Here is a 21,231-nt window from a genome sequence, read left to right as displayed (position 1 = left end):
TAACCCTGTAACCAGTAAAAAATGTGCCAAACGGCTACTTCAGTGTGCTGAAGGTGAAGGAATTCACCCCATGTTAAGGAATTCACCCCATGTTAAGGAATTCACCCCATGTTAAGGAATTCACCCCATGTTAAGGAATTCACCCCATGTTAAGGAATTCACCCCATGTTAAGGAATTCATCCCATGTTAATACTTAAGGAATTCGCCACATTTATTTAAAAGCCAAAACGCAACAAAAATATGAAACCACAAGAGCCCACTACAGATATAGAGTTATGATTTTTGGGTGGCAGATAGCTTTTATTTTCAATGTGTTCATATGAGCCAGGTGCCTGAAGTAACGGGGGGTGCCCAACCATCGGACGTTTTTTTACGCGCTGGAACTCACGGCGCTCCATTGCTGGTTGCCAGAGAGTGGTCAGGTTTTAATGAATGAATTTTGAACACATTCATCTAAAGACCATACTTGGACAAGAAATGTATTCATCCTGTTCATGGGCCCTTCATGCTCCGCGTTACATGCGGAAGACGCTGTGAGACATTTTCACGAATGTACCTTCTGATTTAGTGCTACGCCAGATAGTGTGCCTAACTTAGTACGCTTTGGTAATTTTGCTCTCTTCGGAAGTTGGTGATTAAGTTAGGGAAATGTAAATAAGGCTTGAAGTCTGCTATATTCTAGCTTTCTTTTGACCGGAAAATTTTGACTGTGTGCACTTCTAACGTCATGTGAGAAGGGCTATATCTAGCGCATCCCAGCTCATGTTCCCTCGGGAAATAGGCTACTACGCGGCCCGACGTACGTATTGAATGCGGCCCGACTTACGAAATCATTACGAAAAAACGACACCGCTTACATCAACAATACTCCGTCTACTTATTGGGAAACATCTTCGCCATCTCTGTATTCAGTTTCCTTTTCATAGACGGTACCAATCACATGTTAGAGCGTAACAAAGCTGTGCGTTGAATCGTCCCGCCACCATCGCGGTCCAAAAAAATGGCGGGAAAACAACGTCGTCAGACGACAGCAATGTTTACGTTGTTTTTCTTTGGTCGGTTTTCTTCTCAACAAACACTAACGTCTTAAAGACCCAAATTTTTAGTGTTTTATGAAATTATTTTTCTTATGTGTATGATAGCTGTGTGACTTATGTATCTGCTTGGCACAGGTCGTATATTTAGGTGCCGGGCCGTCTAGCTACGCAGTGACCCTCTACTCAGCGTTGCCATCATTATTGTCAAAATACTACTTTTCGACAAAACAAGAAATGAATATGTACACATATGTTTTGAATGTAAATGACAATTATGTGCATGCACTTGGGTTATTTACCTTCCTTATCAGCATAGTCATTGGACACAAACACGGCGTACTTATGCAAAATAAGATCAGTAAAAAATCCGTGCGATGTTCGGGCGCGTGCGAGGTTCGGGCGGCCCCCGTTAAATGATAAATAAAAAGACAGAAAATAGAACATTTGCCTTACCTGTGTGGGTCTGTAGGATTCCTGTTTGATGTTTTTCCCCCCTTCCAGTTTGCTGGTGGTTCCTTCCGCCCCCTCGTCCTGGGACCCCACATCTGGTAGGGTGTCTGGGGGGGTGTCGGGGGGTTCTTGGAAACAACTGTTGTCCACCTTTTTCCTTCTCCCCCTTCCACCTTTTGTAGTCTTCTTTGTTTCCTGCACTTCCGGACTCGAGCCCTGGGAGAAGTCAGTAAACAGATGAAGGTTAGATATCCAGAGAGTAAAATACACAAGATAAAAGTTACTGACAAAAATAAATAGCAAAGTGTTCCATCGGGCGAAAAGAAGGGTTGGGCGGTGAAATAATGTAAATATGAACATTATATAATCTACATGTTTTACTGCCCGGCCCTCATTTTCTTGTAACCCTTGATTTTAGAATTGAAATGTGATGCATGATGTTAAGTATTGTTTAAAACGTGACAAATTATACAAAACGTAAAAAGAAGTTTTCTTTATCTGTCTAGGAGATTAGTAGAGTAACCTGTACAACTCTGTGGCTCGGCGGGAGTCACAGCCACTATTGGAATGGGAGTGTTTGTAGATTGCTGCCGTTATTGGCTTGAGTTGTTTGCTCACGTTCTGGCCTGGCCTATCGAGCCGTGCATTTGCAGTTATTCGGCCTGTTTTCAAAGTTTGGAAAGGTGTTAGGGGTCTATTTTCTAAACAGTAACAAAAGTTAAGGAACGGAAACAAAAGCAGAAAAAGAAAGAACCTGCAACGTCCCAGGTGTCTGCCTGTTACCCATACTGCCCTTCTTCAGAGAGCTGGGGGGAGGAGGTGGGGCATGAAAGAGAAAAATCAGTGAAAAGGCAACTAATTGCTAACAGAAATGTAAAGACATAAAAGAATTAAATCAAATGCACATTGGCCTACATGTACAGTCAAATCTGCCCAAGAAGACCACTCAGGAGACCAGTAAAATCTGGTCTATGTGGACAGGTCGTCACTATACTATAGACAGGATTCTATGTGCTTGTGTCAGTGGGAAAATTATCTATGGGACCACCAGCAGTGGTAGAAATACTTTTTCCGGTGTTCTGCAATATTGCAGAATGTCAAAATTTTTTTCTGCAATTTCAAAATATTTTCTGCATATACACAAGCCTCCATACTACAACCATCTTTATTTATTTATCTATTTATTCATTTATTTTCAACCTCATAATGCCTACTTATATGCATCAGTTTCATTTTATCTACAGCGCTGCTAGTTTGCTAAATTGAGGACCATTGAATCCCGAGCCTGACTTTTTCATTCTGCAAAATTGCAGGTTGTTTAAATTTTCTTCTGCAATCTTGAAAATCTTTCTGCAAATTGCAGACTGCAGGTGGGTATTTCGAACACTGACCAGTCATACCCTGGTTTTCTGTTGCTGCTGCTAGAAACAGAGGAGGCTTCAGAGGAAGTTCTCGTACTTGACTGGGCGGCCCTCTTCCTGGTGTGGGAAGCTACAAGGAACAAACACAACAAGTCAGAACCGTCTGAGAGCTCACATACATGTAAAAAAACACACATTTCAACAATGTCTTTGTTGTCCAATTGGGTCTAGAAGAGACAAAATATGCCGTACCTCATTCTCTTTACTATTCTATTCAAATAAAATCAACAAAAATAATAGCTGCCTAACGCAGATGACTTTTTAAGACTAGAGTCAATTGTAGTAGACATCTCTCAACTAACTCCCAACCATGGTCTGAAGAGAGCCAGAAGCCCATGGTCGGCTAAGTGACTGGGGCTAATGATGGAGTTTTAAAGCACTGATGCAATGGCCAAGTGAGTAGAGTGCTCGTCTTGCATTTGGTAGGTGATGAGTTCGATCCCCAGCCGAGTCATACTTAAGACTTTAAAATGGTACTGCTTTCTCTGCTTTTTCATTTGGAACAGAGTTTGGTAGTAATGAACTCACACCACTAGTACTACGAGTGGACTATACCTCTGCTGTAGTGATTGTATAAAAGTTGTGTGGCCAAAGGGCTTAGGAACAGAGGTGTGCACCGCCCTATGCACCATCTGGTGGGGAAAGAATTTTAAGTAATAATCTTAGAGTGACTTACCTGTAGTTTTTTCCTGTGCAGAGTTCGCAGGTTTGAGCTGTCGAGGTTTGGTTCCCACCAACATGTCCTCCAGAAGGTTCTCCACCGTCTGAGGTTGCTTCTCCTTCACAACAACAACAACAACAACAACAACAACAGTAAACAAACATCAGGCACTCCGCCCCTGTTCCCCTCTTTAGATAACCCCAGCTTATGCTACGGTCGCATTTCTGATCCTTGACTCTACCGGGCTGTTTGCAAAAACGAAAAATAAAAAATGCATATCAAAAAGATACACAAGATATGGTCAGGACTAATTTTTTTACGATTTGTGTCCTTTGTTGTCTTTTATATCCTATCTTTCTTTCCCAGAAGCTGCCCGGTTGGGCCCCGGATTGGAAATGGGACCGTAGCACTACTTCTGTGATTCAAGAATATCATTTTTTCCACATGTGATATAAATGATCAAATGATGACTCACCTGTTCTGCTGAAGCGGATGTCGGGAGGAGGTTGCGCAGTTCTCTGGTGAGTTTCTTTCCCCTGGGGGATGCTCCATCTTTTTCTCCAACGTTCTGCAAAAACACGGGATCATGAGGCTAGTATGTTACATGTACATAAAGGGGCTGTGGAGGCCCCGTGGAAAAACACACTCCAGGAAGCTGACCTTCCGAAGGATTTTCTCCAGGGGTACTGGTAGAACTGTGTACCTAAAACCTGTATGTGTGTTCTGTACATGTACCTGTAAAATTGTTTAGGTACACTACAGGTCCATACCTGAACATCTACTGTACCTGTACATGTACCTTAACAAACTAAAACACTAGTGGACACCATTTTTTAGACTAAAGGTCTAGGTAGATCGCTTGACAGAGATGACAACTTTGATAACCTCACAGGGGTCAACCCATGATGATGATGATGAGAGGGGCTACAACTAACTCAAACAGCAAGGTGTACTACTAATATGTTGATGAAGGTTGGACATCCAGGTAGTAAGATAAGCCAAAAATCGTTACTCAAGCAACTGGATAAAATTTGGAAAAGTTTCAAAATTTTATCTAGTTGCTTGAGTAACTTTTTTTGGCTTGTACTACTACTACTACTTCAGGGTGTAGCAGAGTCCATTAAGGCCCGAGGAAGGTAGCTTAAGAGTTACTCAAACATCAGCCGGTTAAAAGCCACTTAATAGATTGTGGTCTTCATTTTCCCTCATTTTTCCTTGTTATGATGTCAACAGTCCAGTTAGATGTGCAAAGGTTAGGTGTGACAGGTTGTCGGTGTAATATAACCAGCTGCTGCCGTGCCATGTGCCTGCAAAGCTGGTGTGTTACACAGAAGGGTGGTAATACTGGCTATACAGATACAGAAGATGGTGTGTTATGCCGAAGGGTGGTTATAAAGCTATACAGATACCGGAGATAGTGTGTTACGCCAAAGGGTGGTTATGCCGGCTATACAGATACCGAAGCTGGTGTGTTATTCCGAGGGGAGGTTATACCGGCTACACAGACACAGAAGCTGGTGTGTTACACCGAAGGGCGGTTATACCGGCTATACAGATACCGAAGCTGGTGTGTTATTCCGAAGGGAGGTTATACCGGCTATACAGATACGGAAGCTGGTGTGTTATTCCAAAGGGCGGTTATACCGGCTATACAGATACCGAAGCTGGTGTGTTATTCCGAAGGGAGGTTATACCGGCTATACAGATGCAGAAGTTGGTGTGTTACACCGAAGGGCGGTTATACCGTCTATACAGATGCAGAAGCTGGTGTGTTATGCTGAGGGGCGGTTATACCGGCTATATAGATACAGAAGCTGATCTGTGATGCCAAAAGGTGTGGGATACAGGATATACAGACACAGACACAGATACCCAAGATGAACACCTTGCGTTTTTTGGTCAGGGGGGCCTTGTCAGCAGAAGAACTTCCGGTTGCCGTGTCGCTCGGTGCGTCAGGAGGATTGGGACGGCGACCCCTCCTGCCGGTACCTACAGCAGGGCAAAGGTCAGATGGCAAAGGTTAACAACACTTCTTGAAGCAAGACAGAGGATTAGAATCTGTATGAATTCCCTACAAAGTCAAGTCTGGCAAGAATGCTGTTGGTCAGAATTTGTGAAAACCATTAACAATGCAATTATTAAATGTAGATTCTAAACTTTTGCAGTGGTTTTACTTTTGCGATTGTCAGGGCTTACCTTTTGCTCAAGTACAAGTCTAGAAAAAAAAGACTTCAGGCTCAACAAAAGCACTGCAAATTCATGACCCTGCAAATATGTGTTTCCAATGTATTACTAGTCTGCACTACAGAATTCTAATAAAACCGTAGTTTTTAAAACCTTGCGAGAAACCCTCCTACGGTGTAATAAAACCAAAGTAAAATTAAATGAATTTACAGTATTCAGAATCCTAGAGAAGCAAAGTCAAGACGTCCATGTCTGACTCACCTTTCAGTTTCCTTTTTCCAGATCTCCGCCACTTCGCTCGCCTGTTGTTGATCCAGATCTGTTGAATTACACCGAAATGTTGGGTTATAACAAATGGCTCATTTCCCTAATCATTATGCATTGATACTATAAACACTATCTTTGTGTGGCATCGTGTGGCGCAATCGGTACAGTGTTTTGCCCCGAACCGAGAGGTCTCGGGTTCGAAACCCCAATATGACCCGATGTTGTGCCCTTGGGAAAGGCAATTTACACGACTTTCCTCACTCCACCCAGGTGTGAATGGGTACCTGTCTTCGGTTAGGGAAGGTCATATTGAGGTCACCTGGTGGCGCCGAATGGCAGCCGACCAGACCCTTGCGACAGTTCCACAAAGTGCAAGTGTGGAGCAAATTTGTATCTGTTCTGTATCATGTGATTGTAAACCCTGCAGCAATTCAGCACTGGCTGCCATTGCATGGGTAATTTCTGACCAATAAACCATTATTATTATCATTATTATTGTCTTCAAGTCACCCTAGCTGGTACACAGACTATATTTTCCATGTACTGTCATCATCTCCGACATGTCTGACTCCTGTATCAGCCTACACAGGTTGATTTCTTTGTATTTCCTTCAAAAAGTGAGAACAAATCATCATGTTACAGTGTTGTAGGGATTTCTTAAGTGAGTCTTTGTATCTTGAACAAGAAGTATTACTTATCAACTAACCTCAACCTTCCTCTGGTCCACGTTGAAACGTTCGGCCAGCTTCTCTCTCTCCGGTTTTGGAAGGAAGTGGTTCTTTTGGAAAGCTGCCTCTAACTCTTTCAACTGGTCCTCTGAAAACAGTGTCCTAAAACATCAAGAGACAAGAGAATGGTTTACAGTGCCTTTACAGTACTGCGATTAAATGTAACCAAAGCAATATTAGGGGCCGAAATATGGAAATGAAAAAATGCTGAAATCTTTATGGTAGTGAAATTTACTAAGTATTGAGCACATTTGCGTTTAACTTCATACTTTGAGCATTTTAAAACCGCGCAAAAACATGCTGTACGAAGATTCCCTTAGTGTCATGAGCCTTAACAAAAACCTCAGCGACAATTTTCAGTGATTTCTCACATTGTGATAGTGTTGTTTGAACTAATCATTTATAGAAATGACTAAATAAATTGACTTTCAAAATCTAATAATGGCTTGGGTTTCCTTTAACAGATTGTCTGACAGTATGAAAATGAAGAAGAAGAAGACAGCACTGCAGCCTCACCAGCGTGCATGAAGAAACAGGGTGTGAGACTAGCAATATTTACGTCTTTTTATAGAAAATTTCACTGAGGGAGGTTTTAGATCGAACGAAAAGGAGAATATAAGAAAGAGATAGTCCAGACTTGGTTGCCAATGTTTAGTTTTCTTTTTAATTGAACAATGTTTAGGTGTTTTTTTTTACTTGAACCTTAACATTTTCACAAGTCCAGTTCAGGTCAGGTGTTTAGGTACGCAGCACTAATATTGCACTACTAGCTAACAAAAAAAGCGTCATGCTTCGTCCTCAGTCTGAGCTCAAAAGCTTTACTCACCACTTCCCTTTGAAATCTGGCGGGGACGTCTTCGGACAGGGGACGGTGGAGGGTTTGGGAGACCGTCTTCTCCTTCTGGTGTCTACAACATTCACAATATCCGGTAAGAATGAACGAGTGAGTGAGTGAGTGAGTGAGTGAGTGAGTGAGTGAGTGAGTGAATGAATGAAGACCTTTATTGTACACATATACCCACTGGTAGGGATGTGTATCTAAACTCTTTTAAATCTGAACCTGAACGTGGGTTTAGGTACGCATCCCTACTAGTACCCACTGGGTAAACTACAGGTCACAACAAAAGAATAGAATACAGATTAACAGGCCTCAAAATTAACTTTTTTCCCTACTGTCCCAGCATTGTCCCAAAAATAAATTTCAACTGTCCCGAAGTGAGGATGGACTGTCCCAACCCTATTTTCAGAAATTATGCAGATACATCTAATCTCTATACATTGTCAAATTACTACATACAAGAATTATGAACTACATGGATTTGACTTCTCGCTTCTTTGTAATTATGGTAAAAATGTAAGACCAGATATGGTTCATAATCACAAGTTTGTCTAAACCTATTAGAAATATAAATTTGTCAGTATTGATTAGGTGGATTAAGTAGCGAAACAAAGGTTGTATCACATTGATGAAGGTTAGACATCCAGGTAGTAAGATACGCCAAAAATAGTTACTCAATCAACTGGATAAAATTTTGAAACAGTCAGACGTTTCAGACAGCATCCGCTGTCACAGACGAAAGACAGCGGATGCTGTCTGAAACGTCTGACTGTTTCAAAATTTTATCCAGTTGCTTGAGCAAGTATTTTTGGCGTAAAGGTCGTATCAGTCTATTAAGGTCTGTTAAGCTTTTGTTGTATGCATCGCAATCATCTAGAAATTTTACGATACTAGCTAGCATTTCTTGACTTCAGTTTGAAATTAAACAGAATAACACGTGCAGGATAAAAATGGTAAGAATTGAAAAGATGGACATTCCAATACGCCAACATTTGTGGAAGTAACTTTAAACAAGACCCTGAGAAACAAAAGTACAAAAGTGTAAATCACTTTTCATCCTGGGCTTCTCCCCCTTCTTCCACTTGTTTCTCCTGTGCTGAAACCACACCTGGAAAAAGTTCCAGAAAAAAATGGGTTAGCAAAGCTTTCCTTTCAGGTTTCCATGTCAAATCATATTCAGTTGCTTGTTAACAGTCTGTACATCTTAAGTTATGATTATGCAGTTACATGTATATAATACGTTCCTTTTAATCAGACTTGCAATCTGTATGTCTGTATGTTTATATGTATGATGAACCCTGTCGTGATACAAATAAAGGGCATCGTAATAAACGAATATACAAATTAAATAGCCTAACGCAAGCTGAGTACTTGTTTTCACCTACGCCAAGTGATGAAATGGGTGCAAAATACCTTTCCCAAGGGCACAACACTGGGGCATGCCAGGGATTCAAACCAAGAACCTTCAGCTTCTGAGTCAACAACCCTAACCACAAGACAACCTAAGCAATGTGGTCTTATGATTCAAGTATCCCAGACGTCTTGATAAGACGTATAGGGGTGGCGCCCATCTCTATTTTTGTAGCCCTTGGGCCACACATTTGTGCAAGTCACTACAGCAGGGGGCTAGTCCGCTGGTAGTGATGTGTGTTTAACTACCATACATATGTTTCTCTCAAATGCAGTATGTACCATTTTTAGAGTCTTTGTTCTGACCCAGCCAGGGATCGAACTCACAACCTACCGTGTGCAAGGCGAACACTCTACCCACTCGGCCATTGCACCGGTCTCCGGTCTTGTGATTATATATGGCAACCACTCGTATTATCTTTATTCGTATTCAGATACATAGTACAGATACATAGTACAGATACAAATGCAGATCGAGTATGGTGACCGTATCAATTCCTGATGCTACATCGGCGTGAGGAGGGTTGACACGGTAGCCTTCGCGTGAATTTGTTTAAGGTGGATGACAGGTTGTGAATCTGACACCCACACACTTTGGGCATCCGTCTTCCTCAGCGGCACCAATAGGAGGGAGACGTGCTGGTTCTGGTCGGGATGCTTGCAGCGAGCTGCCGGATGACTCTTACACTCGAGGTCCGCCTTGATAACGCCAGCCGGCATGGCGCTGCTCTCGTCCGCCAGCTGAAGACAGCTGCCGTTGGAGACTTCTCCCTCTAACTGAGGGGGGAATGCGTGTAAAGTGCCTTTCCCAAGGGCACAACGTCGGGGCGCAAGTTTGGACATGTCTCTGGGCACAACTCGGGATTCGATCCCGGGTCCCCTTTGTTTGACAGCCGCGAGCTCTACCACTTGCGCCACAGAACACCACAGTCTTGTGATTAGGGTTGTAATATAGGCAGTAAGTCTCGTGGGCAAGGATAAGGTTAGTTAATATTAACACATCAACTAGTTAGTCGTAACTTATCAACTTACCTGAACCCTCTTTGGGTTGACGTTGAATCTCGTGGCCAGCTCTGCTCGAACTTCGACCTCTGGGTAGGGAAACTGCTGGAACACTTTTTCCATCTCTTCCACTTGGTCAAGGGAAAACCTTCATAGAAAAACATAGAAATGAAAAGTACAATTAGTAAAGAAATTGAAATGTGAAATGGAATGTTAAGTACCTTTTCATAATCTACTACTTAATGTTTTGTCGAATCATCTATACAATGGAATATAGCAAGGGTGCCAAACCACCTCTCTCTCTCTCTCTTTTACGTCATTTATTCCCCATCATCTGGGGGTTGGACGTGCTTGAACCTGGATGGGGGAGCCCCAGAACTCCTCATCAAGTGCAAGTCTTTATTGTAGCAAGAGTTTTTACGGCTGGATGCCCTTCCTATCGCCAACCCAAACCCTACTGCTGGGCTCAGGACATGGGAAATATGTGTTTCCCAAGGGCACAACGTCTGGGAGCATGTCTGGACATGTCTGGGTACTCCACTGGAGATTGAACCTGGCGGCCAATATATGTCTGGCCATAGCACACTAATAGGGCCGCACCATCTCCATTTCAATAGCCCTTGGGCCACACAACTTTGTGCAATCAATACAGCAGGGAGCTGCTCCACTGGTAGTGGAGTGTCTTTAACCTTTAGCACACAGAAGTAGCCATTTGGCACCCAATTCCCAATTGGTTACAGAGTTAGGCAGCAGGGAGAAGGTTAACTGTCATACTCTGTCCCAAATGCTGAGAAAGCAGTACATGTATGTACCATTTTCAAAAATTTCTTTGGTATGACTGGACCTGGGATTGAATTCACAACCTACATGTTCCATGTGCAAGGCAAACACTCTACAGACTAGGCCAGTGCATTTGAAGGCAAATACAAACAAACAAACAAACAAACAAAAGAAAATCATGTGCACCTCTCCCTTTTCTCCTTTCCTCCTCTCTTATCTTCTTCATCCTCAGACTCGGTGCTCTCCGCCTTCCCTTTGAGTGCAAAAAAAAAAAAAAAAAATTTAAACCAACCTGATAGATTTCTTTAACTACTCTAAATGCAGAAATTTTGGCAGTGGTTAAATGTTCATGGTTTTCGTGGTTACCTCTTCACCCAGGGCTCGAAATAGTGGGTGCATGTGTACCTGTGTGCACCCAAATTTGGAGCTGTGCACATAATTTTTAACTGTGGGTGCACCAGTTCACCTAGATATTTTTGTAGGCTACAGGGTAAAGGCACTATTGTACAGTAGTATACAGAATATTCTGAAACTGCAAGTATCAGAAAAAGCAATATAACCTTTTGTTGTACTTAATTTGATGTATCACTTTTTTGAAATTTTAAGGTTAGCTTTAGAATTACAGATTGAAGTTCTTAAGAGACTTAAACTTTGTAATTATGTTTTGCTGACATTCAACTTTATTCTATGTGGTGCACCCAAAATTCTTTCTGTGCAGCTAATTTTTTGGGTTGGGTACACCTGCAATGTGAATTTCGAGCCCTGTCACCCCAAACTTAAAACCACTGCAAAAATCTGTCTTCTGCCTGCCTACCTACCCGTTTGTTTCAACTGCAACCCTAAAATCTGACTGTAAACAATCCATTTTCTCCCTACCACTAAGTTAAATCCCTGCAAACTTAAATGCAACAGTATTTAAAGGTTTGCGTAGCAAAACCTTTGTTGGATCCGTTGGCATGTGTGGTGGCCGCCATCTTGATTTTGTGACGTCCCAGGGTAGCCATACCATTTCATTGCGAGGGGTGTCTTTGGGGTCGCTAGCGTTCTCTCTATTTTTAACAAATCTGCACACAACTATCAAACATTCAACTCATATAAAAAGAAAAATTCAATATCAATTCACATTTATAAAAAGACCCTGTATTCGCTAAACTAACATAGCAAACCTGAAGTATATGTAGCACAAATACTTCCATGTAACTCTAGTTTCTAATACAGACAAAGTAATTTTGCTGACAACAAAAGGTCTATGGAGACAAGAATGATCACAGCCTTTTAAAAGGAGACAGGAAATGTAGTAAAACCAGGGCAATCAGAGACGGCAGACTTCACCCCATGCAGGGAAGAAACACATGAACACGCACACAGACAGACACGCACACAGACAGACACACACACAGGGGAGGGACGTCCCTAACCCTAGATGAGCTAGGTACTCATTTACACCTGAGTAAAGTGAGGAAAGTCGTGTTAAGTGCCTTTCCCAAGGGCACAACGTCGGGGCGCAAGTTTGGACATGTCTCTGGGCACAACCTGGGATTAGACTCGGGTCCTATTGTTTGACAGCCGCGTGCTCTACCACTTGCGCCACACGACACCACATGTACATTGTACACACAAACAGATGGGCGCGCACACAGACAAACAGATAGACACATACATATGCAGACCACACACACTCACACAGACATAAAAAAACAATACTTGACTAGGATGAAGCAACAATGTTTCAGCTGTTTGGTAGGGGAGGGAAATGTAGGACTACAAAAAATCATACAGCCATATCTCACTTTTCAGCCTGGGCCTTCCAGGTCTTCCCTTCCTTCTCCTATTCTGGAACCACACCTGTGAAAATAAAAGACAGGTCCAGTAGAAGTTAACTGCACAACAAATGTAAGAGATACATGTACAAAGCGTTGTAAAAGTCAGAATACTGGCAAGTTCAGTCTATATGAAGATTCTACTATTGATAGAAGAAAATATAAGGAATTTTGTCATACCTGGGCCACAAAAACGTCTGATAAGGGTGTTCTTGGCCGGGCGATAACTTTGGTTATCACACAGGGTTCTACTTTTATCTTACAGGCTTCCATAGAATATTTAGAATTCATTTCAAGTGTACCCGTTGCACCGCTGTCAAAATCTGAATTCCGGGTTCTGGGGTTGTAATCGATGTTGCTACAATTTTAGGACACAAAACTCTGAACTTCTGACCCCTGGTCCTGACCCATGGGTCGCATCGCCCTCTGACCTTTGGGCGATACGACCCACATTCGGGTCGGGACCTCAGGCGATAGGGAATACACTGTGTTGTACGTACTGTGTTATATGTATGTCTACTATAAATACATGTACATGTATTACTAACATTTGTAACATTAACAGAACTTATAAGCTAACCTTGACCCTCCTTAGGCTGACATTGAGCTTGGTGGCCAGCTGTTCCTTGTCAGAGACGTCTGGATACGGGTCGCGGCTGTATGACTTCTCAAGCTCCTCAAGTTCATGAGCAGTAAACAACCTACGGATGGGGGAGCATAATTCTGTTTTGTTAACACATGCAATTAGAAGGGTGTTTTGTCAATGACATTTTTCACATTATAACAACATTAAGTTAAAATCCTCCCACACCATAAGGTGTATAGGGCGGTGCCCATCTCTGTTTCATAGCCCTGGGCCACACTGTGGTGCAATCACTGCAGGGGGCTAGTCCACTGGCAGTGAAGTTTGTCTAACTTCCATACTGTTTCAGAAGTATGTACCATTTTTATAAAGTCTTTGGTATTACTCAATGCGCCTCTTGTCTGGAGGTGTCCTACCCGGGGCTTGAACCCGGGCCTTCTGGTCCAAGTACATGTAATTTGAACCAGATGTGGCTAGTAACAGAAGCGCAGACCACTACACCACAGGGACACATTACTTCACAGGTAAATACTAGCAACGTGTTACGCTGGTCGTTAATAATGAAGTGGCCCGCTACCCTAAAATTCGCTGGCTAGAACAGACTCCTTCCCCTGGATTTAGTCTTTTCTGTCACCACCACACTGCGACCAATCGGCAGACGCATTTCTGATTTCTAAGTGCGTTTTGAACAAATATTATGGCAGAACTTAGAGTGCTACGTATGCACTTTCCTTACAAAGAAGTAAGATCAACCCAGACACCTTCGCTATGGCAATAATTTCTAATTGCCACACTCATTTACCTTGGGTCCCGTTTCTCTTTCCCTCTCTCCTCAAGATTGTCCTCTGAACCGTCCTTCTTAAGCCTCAAGTTTCGCTTCTGCCCAACTTCAGGACTCGCTGTGGTGTCTGGTGCATTGTCAGCCGAACACACTGACTCTTCTTCCTGTGAGGACTGTTCGTTTGGGGCCCATTCCTCATTGTGATCCTCATCATTCTCACCGTGGGACTCTTCTACTGGATCTAGTTGGGTTACACATGGAGAGAAGAATGATTCATGGTGCAAAAGCGTATATTCTTGCAATTGAATTCTTCACTCACTCACTCACTCTCTCCCATAGCTTAATCAGCCGTCGGGGCAGCATGGCACTCAGTGAAGTCTCTCCACTGCTGGCGGTCTTCCGCCAGTCTGGTCATTTGGTTGGCTGAGTGACCGGTCCACTCCTTGAGATCTGAGATCCACGACCGACGGGGACGTCCCCGCGGCCGCGCACCCTCCGCTTTTCCCTGAAGAATTGTGTGTGAAAGTGTGCCTTTCGCCCTTGACACATGTCCGAACCACTGCAGTTTTTTCTTTTTAACTAAGGACAGGAAACTGTCAAGTGGGCCTTGTAGAGTGTGGATACGATCCTTGACTTCTCTGTTTGTGGTGTGTGATGTCCAGTGCACTCGTAGCAGTCTGCGATAACAGTTCATTTCAAACGCGTTGATCCTCTTCACTATTTCTGCATTTAGTGTCCACGACTCAGCGCCATACAGGAATATTGATAACACAAGGCAACGTAGTAGACGGATCTTGGTTGACATGGAGATATTATGACTGGACCAAATGTGTTTGAGTTTTGACAGTGCAAGGGTTGACTTAGCAATCCTGACTTTCACCTCCTTGGCTGAACCACAGTCTTCTGTCTGGACAGAGCCAAGGTAAGTGAACTCAATTCTTACCTACTGAGTAATTACAAAAAGCCGCAAAAATGAGTTTTCAGGTCGGTTTTCCGTGTTGGGTGGACACCGAGATGCAGATGACTCAAAAGCAAGAAATCAACAACATACCGCCTGCATTCATGGCCTGCAAACATCATGCCTCGGATAAAACTCATAGGTGTAACATTGCAAACAAGACTTCGGCCAGAGGTACGTCCTCTCTAATAAAATGTGACACATATTTTGCTGAGAAATCGGTAAACAAGAATTGGCCTTACGCTTCTACTGAAACTTTTAAAAGCAATTCTCTTGCTCTCTCTCTCCAATTTTACGTCTTTTGTTCCCCATCATATGGGGGTTGGACGTGCTTGCACATGGATGGGGGAGCCCCAGAACTCCTCATCAAGTGCAAGTCTTTTTTGTAGCAAGAGTTTTTACGGCTGGATGCCCTTCCTAACGCCAACCCAAACCCTACTGTAGGTCTTAGGACATGGGAAAATATGTGTTAAGTGCCTTTCCCAAAGGTACAATGTCTGGGTGCATGTCCGGACATGTCTGGGTACTCCACTGTGGATTGAACCTGGGTCTTATTGGTTCATAGCCGGATGCTCTGCCACTATGCCAAACAGACGCCACTTTCCTGTTTGATATGTTACATCTACTATCGGTAACACATCACAGGACGCACGACACGCAGTTCCGCGAAACTAGACATTCCCCTGTGCCGAACAAATAGACACAAAAACTCTCCGATACCATATCTTGTACAACTATTGAACACCTGACTTGACCATTGAACCGAGTTCAGATCTCCTGACGACATTTATATAGTCCTGACACGCATACACTGTACTGATATTGATGTAACGCACTATATTGATGTTTTTAAAAGACTAGTAGGGAGAATCTATGTGAATACGCATATGATAAAAAATGCCATGTAGTGATAAAATGATACGTTTGCGGTTTTGAAAGATAAATTTTAATGTTATGGACCGAAAATGGAGCCAACATGTAAATGCAACAGAATTCAGGCTTGTTAAAGCCTGCAGGTTGTGTGAATAAAGATCAATTCAAGAATTAATTTCAAGCCTTATGGAGCCGTACCTTGTTGCTCCTCCTGCTCCTCGCTTGTGTGCCCCAACTGCGGGGACCCCGACGGAGTCTCCAGGTACGATTCTTCCTCGGAGTCGCTCCAGTCGGGAAGTGGGCCCGCCTCCTGGTCACAGGCCTCTTCTGCGTCTGCAAGAGTGTTGCAACTACATCAATATTAACACAGATAGTCTACTGAAACCAGCTCAGGGGCGCACCCGGGGGAGCCACACGCTCAAATTTCAACCACTTAAAGCCCGGACAGACTCATACAAACATTCATTCTTCCCCGGCACCATCCCTGAGTAGAACGCCCTGCCTGGCGCGGTTGTTACGGCTCCCACCGTTGAGTCATTCCGCACCAGGCTGAGGGCCGGCCCGCCTTAGCCTGGGACCTTCTCCCACCCTACTTTGCCCCTCGCTGGGTTATTTGGGGATAATCGAAGGTGAAGTTGAAAGAAACTGAACGATGACATTTTAGATGCAGACAAATCACCCTGCTGACCACTGCTACAATACTCAGTCAGTGTCCTATCAGTGTGAAGCTGTAAGTTTCAAGGAGTAAATATGGTCAGATTCAAGCTTTTTTCCTGCCCTCATTCTCATATTGGACACTTCATCATTTCCATTGTTAGTTGTTCTTGTTGTCATAAAGAGTTATGTGCTTCTGTTCAGTTATCTCATTGCTAGTATTAGGGGTTGTGTGCTCTTTCTCAGCGTCTGCCATCTTGAATCTGTTCTGTTTGTTGTCCCAGAACCAAGAAATAAAACAGCCTTAGACAAACCGTGGTTCCGCCGGGGCTGTACAGTCAGGCTGGGGACCAGTCTGGACCCAGCACCAGTCGGACCAGTGTTCTCTTCCCAGTCAGCTGATACGTCCGTAACCGACGACTCGTTGTCTTCATCAGCGCGCACATCGCTGTCTGACAGGTCACTCTCCTCCAAGTCTGGAAAAACAAGAAACGAAAACTGGATGTTTTGCTGCAGTATCAAGGCAACACAGCAGGGGGTTAAAAATGACGACCTTCCTCTTCCCAACACCTACTCACATACCAAATATCATTACAATACATCACAAGGTTCTTAAGTTATGCTAGCTAAGAAGTGCGGAAACACAGACAGGCCAAAAACTATCACTCAATTTTTCATTGAGACAAGAAATTGAATCTGAAAACGAACTCGAACCAGTTTAGCTCAGTTAAAAGCTATTCTTCCACTGGTCATGACAGAGAAGACAAACTTTATGCAGGGATCTCCCCAGAAATATATAGCAGGATTGGGGGGGGGGGGGGGGTGCCGGACACAGGATACGTGTCGAGAGGGGGGAGGTCTGGAGGGGGGCGCACAACTCTCAAAAGGAGAGCGGATGTTGCCTTTTGCCTTTTTCAGACATAAGGGAAGTGATTTTCTGCAACTTCGGCTTTACATCGGAAATTTCTAGTTTTGAGCAAAAGTAACAGGCTTTGCTGGGTAAAAATTGAAAAAAATACCTAGGATGGACCTGGGATTAGAACAGGATGGAGGAGCGCCACTGTTCCATTCTTTAGGGAGATCCCTGTTTATGTTCAGTATATAAAGGTTCATTGTACAGGGGAAACTCCCCAGCAGCCCTAGCCCTTTTTGACAAGTGCAAATTCTTCACATACAGAAGCAAACAGGTCGTAAGGGATTGCATTCATCATCTTAGACGGTGATGTAAAGCCATCAGGGCCCTCCCTAGGCAATGGTGCAAGGGCGATGCGCCACTCCCAAAATTCCCAGCGACACTCTCAAAATTTTCAAATTTAGGGTCTTTCCTTTGTTTTTCTGCAGAAAAAAAAAACTAGGGGAAAAATTGGAATTTGCAGAAGTTTAGCCGAGCGGCGTCGTTACTCCCGACCGCTACACACATTATTTGCTGAGAAATCAGAAAATCGAGATACACACCACAATTTCGGCTTTGCTTGATCTCATTAAAAACCTGTTTTTCAAGAGCCCATGCACCTTCCACAGGGCTAAAAGGTCTGGACTGGTCCTAGACTGGTCAGTAACTCAGGTGCTTGTTACAACGCTACCTACCATTCTTGATCTGCTGTATGTGTTGCTGGCAGAGCTCCCTGGATTAACCACACTGTTACCTACCATTCCTGATCTGCTGTATGTGCTGCTGGTAGAGAGCCGTCAGCTCTGGAAAGTCATCCTGGTCAGAGACGTCCACGTCTTCCATAGCTCAGGAGGCGCCGAAAGACTTGCCAAATACTTGTGTTGAAAATGGCACAGCTTTGGATGATACCTGTAGGGGGACAAAATGCAGGGTTGGACAAAATGCAGGGTTGGACAAGATTTTAAAATTTCACTTGCCCAATAAGAAATCTACTTGCTAGAACTAACTTTTCACTTGCCCAAAGTTTGAATAACATTTTTCTATGCTTTTTTTTTTGTAGCAAGGGAATTATTTGATTGTTTGGTAATCATGAAAGAAATCAAGACAAACTTGTAGACTTGGGGCTGAAGATATTTCAATGAGGCTATTTTCATGATCTTATTTGTTTATTGTAGGTCATCCAAGATATTATACTAGCCCAATCAGGAGGACATCCACATGCCCAACCAGCAGTTACACTTGCCCTGGGCAGTAGGACTAGTAGCTATAGAATTGTCCAACCCTGAAATGAAGGAAACTTTTTTTTGTACAGTAAGGGCTGTCTCCAGGACCCGTCCCTCTGTCCCAGGATGGAAAATTTGCTTGTTGGGGCAGTCAAAAATGTCACCCCACCCGTCAAAAAAATTGAAATTTTATGACATGTAAATAATAATATTGATGAAAATGTACATGTATTTTGACAGATCTAACATTAACAACAAAAATTAACAACATGGGTTCCCAAACAATTAGTGGGACTGCAAAAAAAATAAGCTGGAGACAGCACTGGTTAAGTAACACAAGGGCTTAAATTACTGGGTATGAATATTTCTGTACAATCAAGGACATAATTTATATATATTTATATCTTGATTCAATTCATTTACAGTATTTTACCACCAGATCACACTCAGGTCCGATCTGTTTTTCATGTCTGTACCTGGAGACATTAAGAGATATTTAATACAGGGCACACAGCCAACAAGTTGAACTAGTTAAAATAAAAGTCGAGGAGTTTCAAACTTGTACGTGGTAAAATAAACGAAGAGAAAGTAAAAGGGAAGTGCCATTTTCTCTGGACAGTTAATTAACTCTTACTTTTAGACAAAAGAATAAGCTAGTTCGGAGTTACTACTACGCATGTGCAGTGTCAAAGGTGAAGGCCCCCGCGACGGAAACAGTGTTCGCCTCCACATTGTCTCGATTTGCATAACAACGCCCCGACGGGTCTTGTTTCCGTCGCGGGGGCCTTCACCTTTGACAGTCTGCACATGCGTAGTAGCAGCTCCGAACTAGCTTATTGCGAAGAAAAATAAGAGTAAACTTCTCTTGTTTTTCATAAAAAAAACCGTTTATCAATTTTGTATCATTTCTACCCACGCTAGCGTGGAATCGCGCCACGTGTGCGGCAGTTTTGTTTACATTTAGAAGAAGGCGGTACCCAGATTTCAGCGGGGAGGTAAACAATCAACATCAACAAATTACGGTTTCGGTTTCGTTCAGCAGCAAAGTCAAGTTCATCGGGACCTTGTTTTGGACAACTGTCGGCTGTAGAAACAGCGAAAAATCTCGTCAAACTCTGGAGAAAGAAACTGGCGGGGTTCAGTTTTCCCGCCAAAAAAAACATATTGAACAGAAAGTCCCAAACTTTTGTCCAATTTTCAGCCGCAGAAAGCTCCAGTTTACACAAGAAGATCCCCCCTTCCCCTTGAAAATGGAAACCATTCATACAAGTAAGAAAGAAACCACAAACCTCGCAGAATCTTACCGAATTTTGTAAAAGATAACTTCCCCCTCTGAATCCACTCTGTTATCTCCCCAACATCAAGTGAAAACAATCCAGCGGAATGTGACCCCTGATGACCCCGGGATCGGACAATACCACCCGGGAATTTAGCGGGGGTCTTAGCGAACAGGGGATGGTTCGTTGATAGTTGAAGTGGGGGTCCAATCGCACAGCCACAAAGGGCTGTTTGCCCTAAGTTTTTCCCCCGACGAACGCCGAATTCAACCAAGGAGGTTAAAATCACAGAATACGACAATCTTCCCATCCAACCTCTGGTTGTATAGTTAACCTCCTTGGTGTGAACAAGGAGGTTAAATATACAAACATCCTTGGTGTGAAGGATAGATAGCAGACCCGATGCATATTGATATCATTGTCACAGCGGCGCCAGTGTAACAATGTTTATTTATCATACATTCGCCAATTGTCATTGCAATACTTTTGACGTCGAGTGGCGACAAAGCAGCTATAACATATTGTTCTTTTTTTGTCAAACAAAACAAAACAAAACAAAGCGCAGCGTAGCGTCTGTGGCTGTACCGATGTCGTCTCCAAGCAGACAAACGGTTGCAAAGACTGTATCAAACTGGCAGAATGAGTTTTCATTGCAACCCGGTGCCTGACGACTTCTCTGACTGACTGGAGCTTCTCTCAATCTCTGGCTAGCTTGTACGATTTTGGCACCGTGGAGATCTGCTTGGAGATTTAGTACTTATGCAAATTTAAACAGCGGTCTTCTTTAGAATTCCACACAGTGCGGTGAAAAACAGTGAAGTATTGATTTTGACACCTCTCACGCAAACGAAATCGTATGAAAATGGAACAACTTTATCAAAGAATGAAATGAAATAGAAAATACTAGTAACAGGGTAACAATTTCCTTTCCCATTTGTCAAATACATTTGCCAAAAATAAAGAAATGGCATAAAAATCAGCATTTGGAAAAGTGACGAAAATTGGTCACCTTTCAAAATGCTGATTTTTATGTCGTTACTCCGTAAATATTTCATCAATTACATTGCATTATACTGGAAAGCTTATGATAGCCTGGATCCAAGATAATCTCCAAGCAGATCTAATGGTTACGAAGACCGTATCCGACTGGTAGAATAAGTTTTTAAAACTTCTTCTGCCAGTTGGACACGGTCTTCGCAACCATGCTCGGAGATTAGATCCAAGACATGAACGTTTCTCTAACTCACACTGTGACTGGGGAGAAAACCTGGTGATATTAAAGTCATCTGGGTGATCTGAAGAAACACATGCGGACTCACACAGGGGAGAAACTCTACAGGTGTGAGGAGTGCAACAACCAGTTCAGTCAGCTGGGTGACTCTGAAGAAACA

At 43.1% G+C, this 21,231-nt stretch overlaps 1 protein-coding gene across 1 annotated transcript in view; it reads right to left on the bottom strand.

The window, feature by feature from the left end:
• LOC136429179 (uncharacterized) overlaps positions 1 to 20,157 on the bottom strand; it is a 20,385-nt gene extending 228 nt beyond the window's left edge. Inside the window, exons 1-19 of the mRNA XM_066419054.1 lie at positions 19,853 to 20,157; positions 18,099 to 18,249; positions 16,763 to 16,924; positions 15,993 to 16,127; positions 13,985 to 14,204; positions 13,180 to 13,300; positions 12,570 to 12,624; positions 10,966 to 11,032; positions 10,030 to 10,147; positions 8,638 to 8,695; positions 7,576 to 7,657; positions 6,728 to 6,851; positions 6,016 to 6,073; positions 5,435 to 5,559; positions 4,046 to 4,162; positions 3,586 to 3,688; positions 2,880 to 2,979; positions 2,243 to 2,294; positions 1,492 to 1,704 (exon numbers count right to left, since the gene is read on the bottom strand). Of these exons, the coding sequence (XP_066275151.1) occupies positions 1,492 to 1,704; positions 2,243 to 2,294; positions 2,880 to 2,979; positions 3,586 to 3,688; positions 4,046 to 4,162; positions 5,435 to 5,559; positions 6,016 to 6,073; positions 6,728 to 6,851; positions 7,576 to 7,657; positions 8,638 to 8,695; positions 10,030 to 10,147; positions 10,966 to 11,032; positions 12,570 to 12,624; positions 13,180 to 13,300; positions 13,985 to 14,204; positions 15,993 to 16,127; positions 16,763 to 16,924; positions 18,099 to 18,183 (1,995 nt within the window). The 5' untranslated portion in view covers positions 18,184 to 18,249; positions 19,853 to 20,157. The remainder of the gene's footprint in view (positions 1 to 1,491; positions 1,705 to 2,242; positions 2,295 to 2,879; positions 2,980 to 3,585; positions 3,689 to 4,045; positions 4,163 to 5,434; positions 5,560 to 6,015; positions 6,074 to 6,727; positions 6,852 to 7,575; positions 7,658 to 8,637; positions 8,696 to 10,029; positions 10,148 to 10,965; positions 11,033 to 12,569; positions 12,625 to 13,179; positions 13,301 to 13,984; positions 14,205 to 15,992; positions 16,128 to 16,762; positions 16,925 to 18,098; positions 18,250 to 19,852) is intronic.
• Positions 20,158 to 21,231: the final 1,074 nt, after the last annotated feature.

The sequence above is a fragment of the Branchiostoma lanceolatum genome, chromosome 3, assembly GCF_035083965.1.
Source record: "Branchiostoma lanceolatum isolate klBraLanc5 chromosome 3, klBraLanc5.hap2, whole genome shotgun sequence".
Lineage (NCBI taxonomy): Eukaryota > Metazoa > Chordata > Leptocardii > Amphioxiformes > Branchiostomatidae > Branchiostoma > Branchiostoma lanceolatum.
This window is presented reverse-complemented; position numbering and strand designations above follow the sequence as displayed.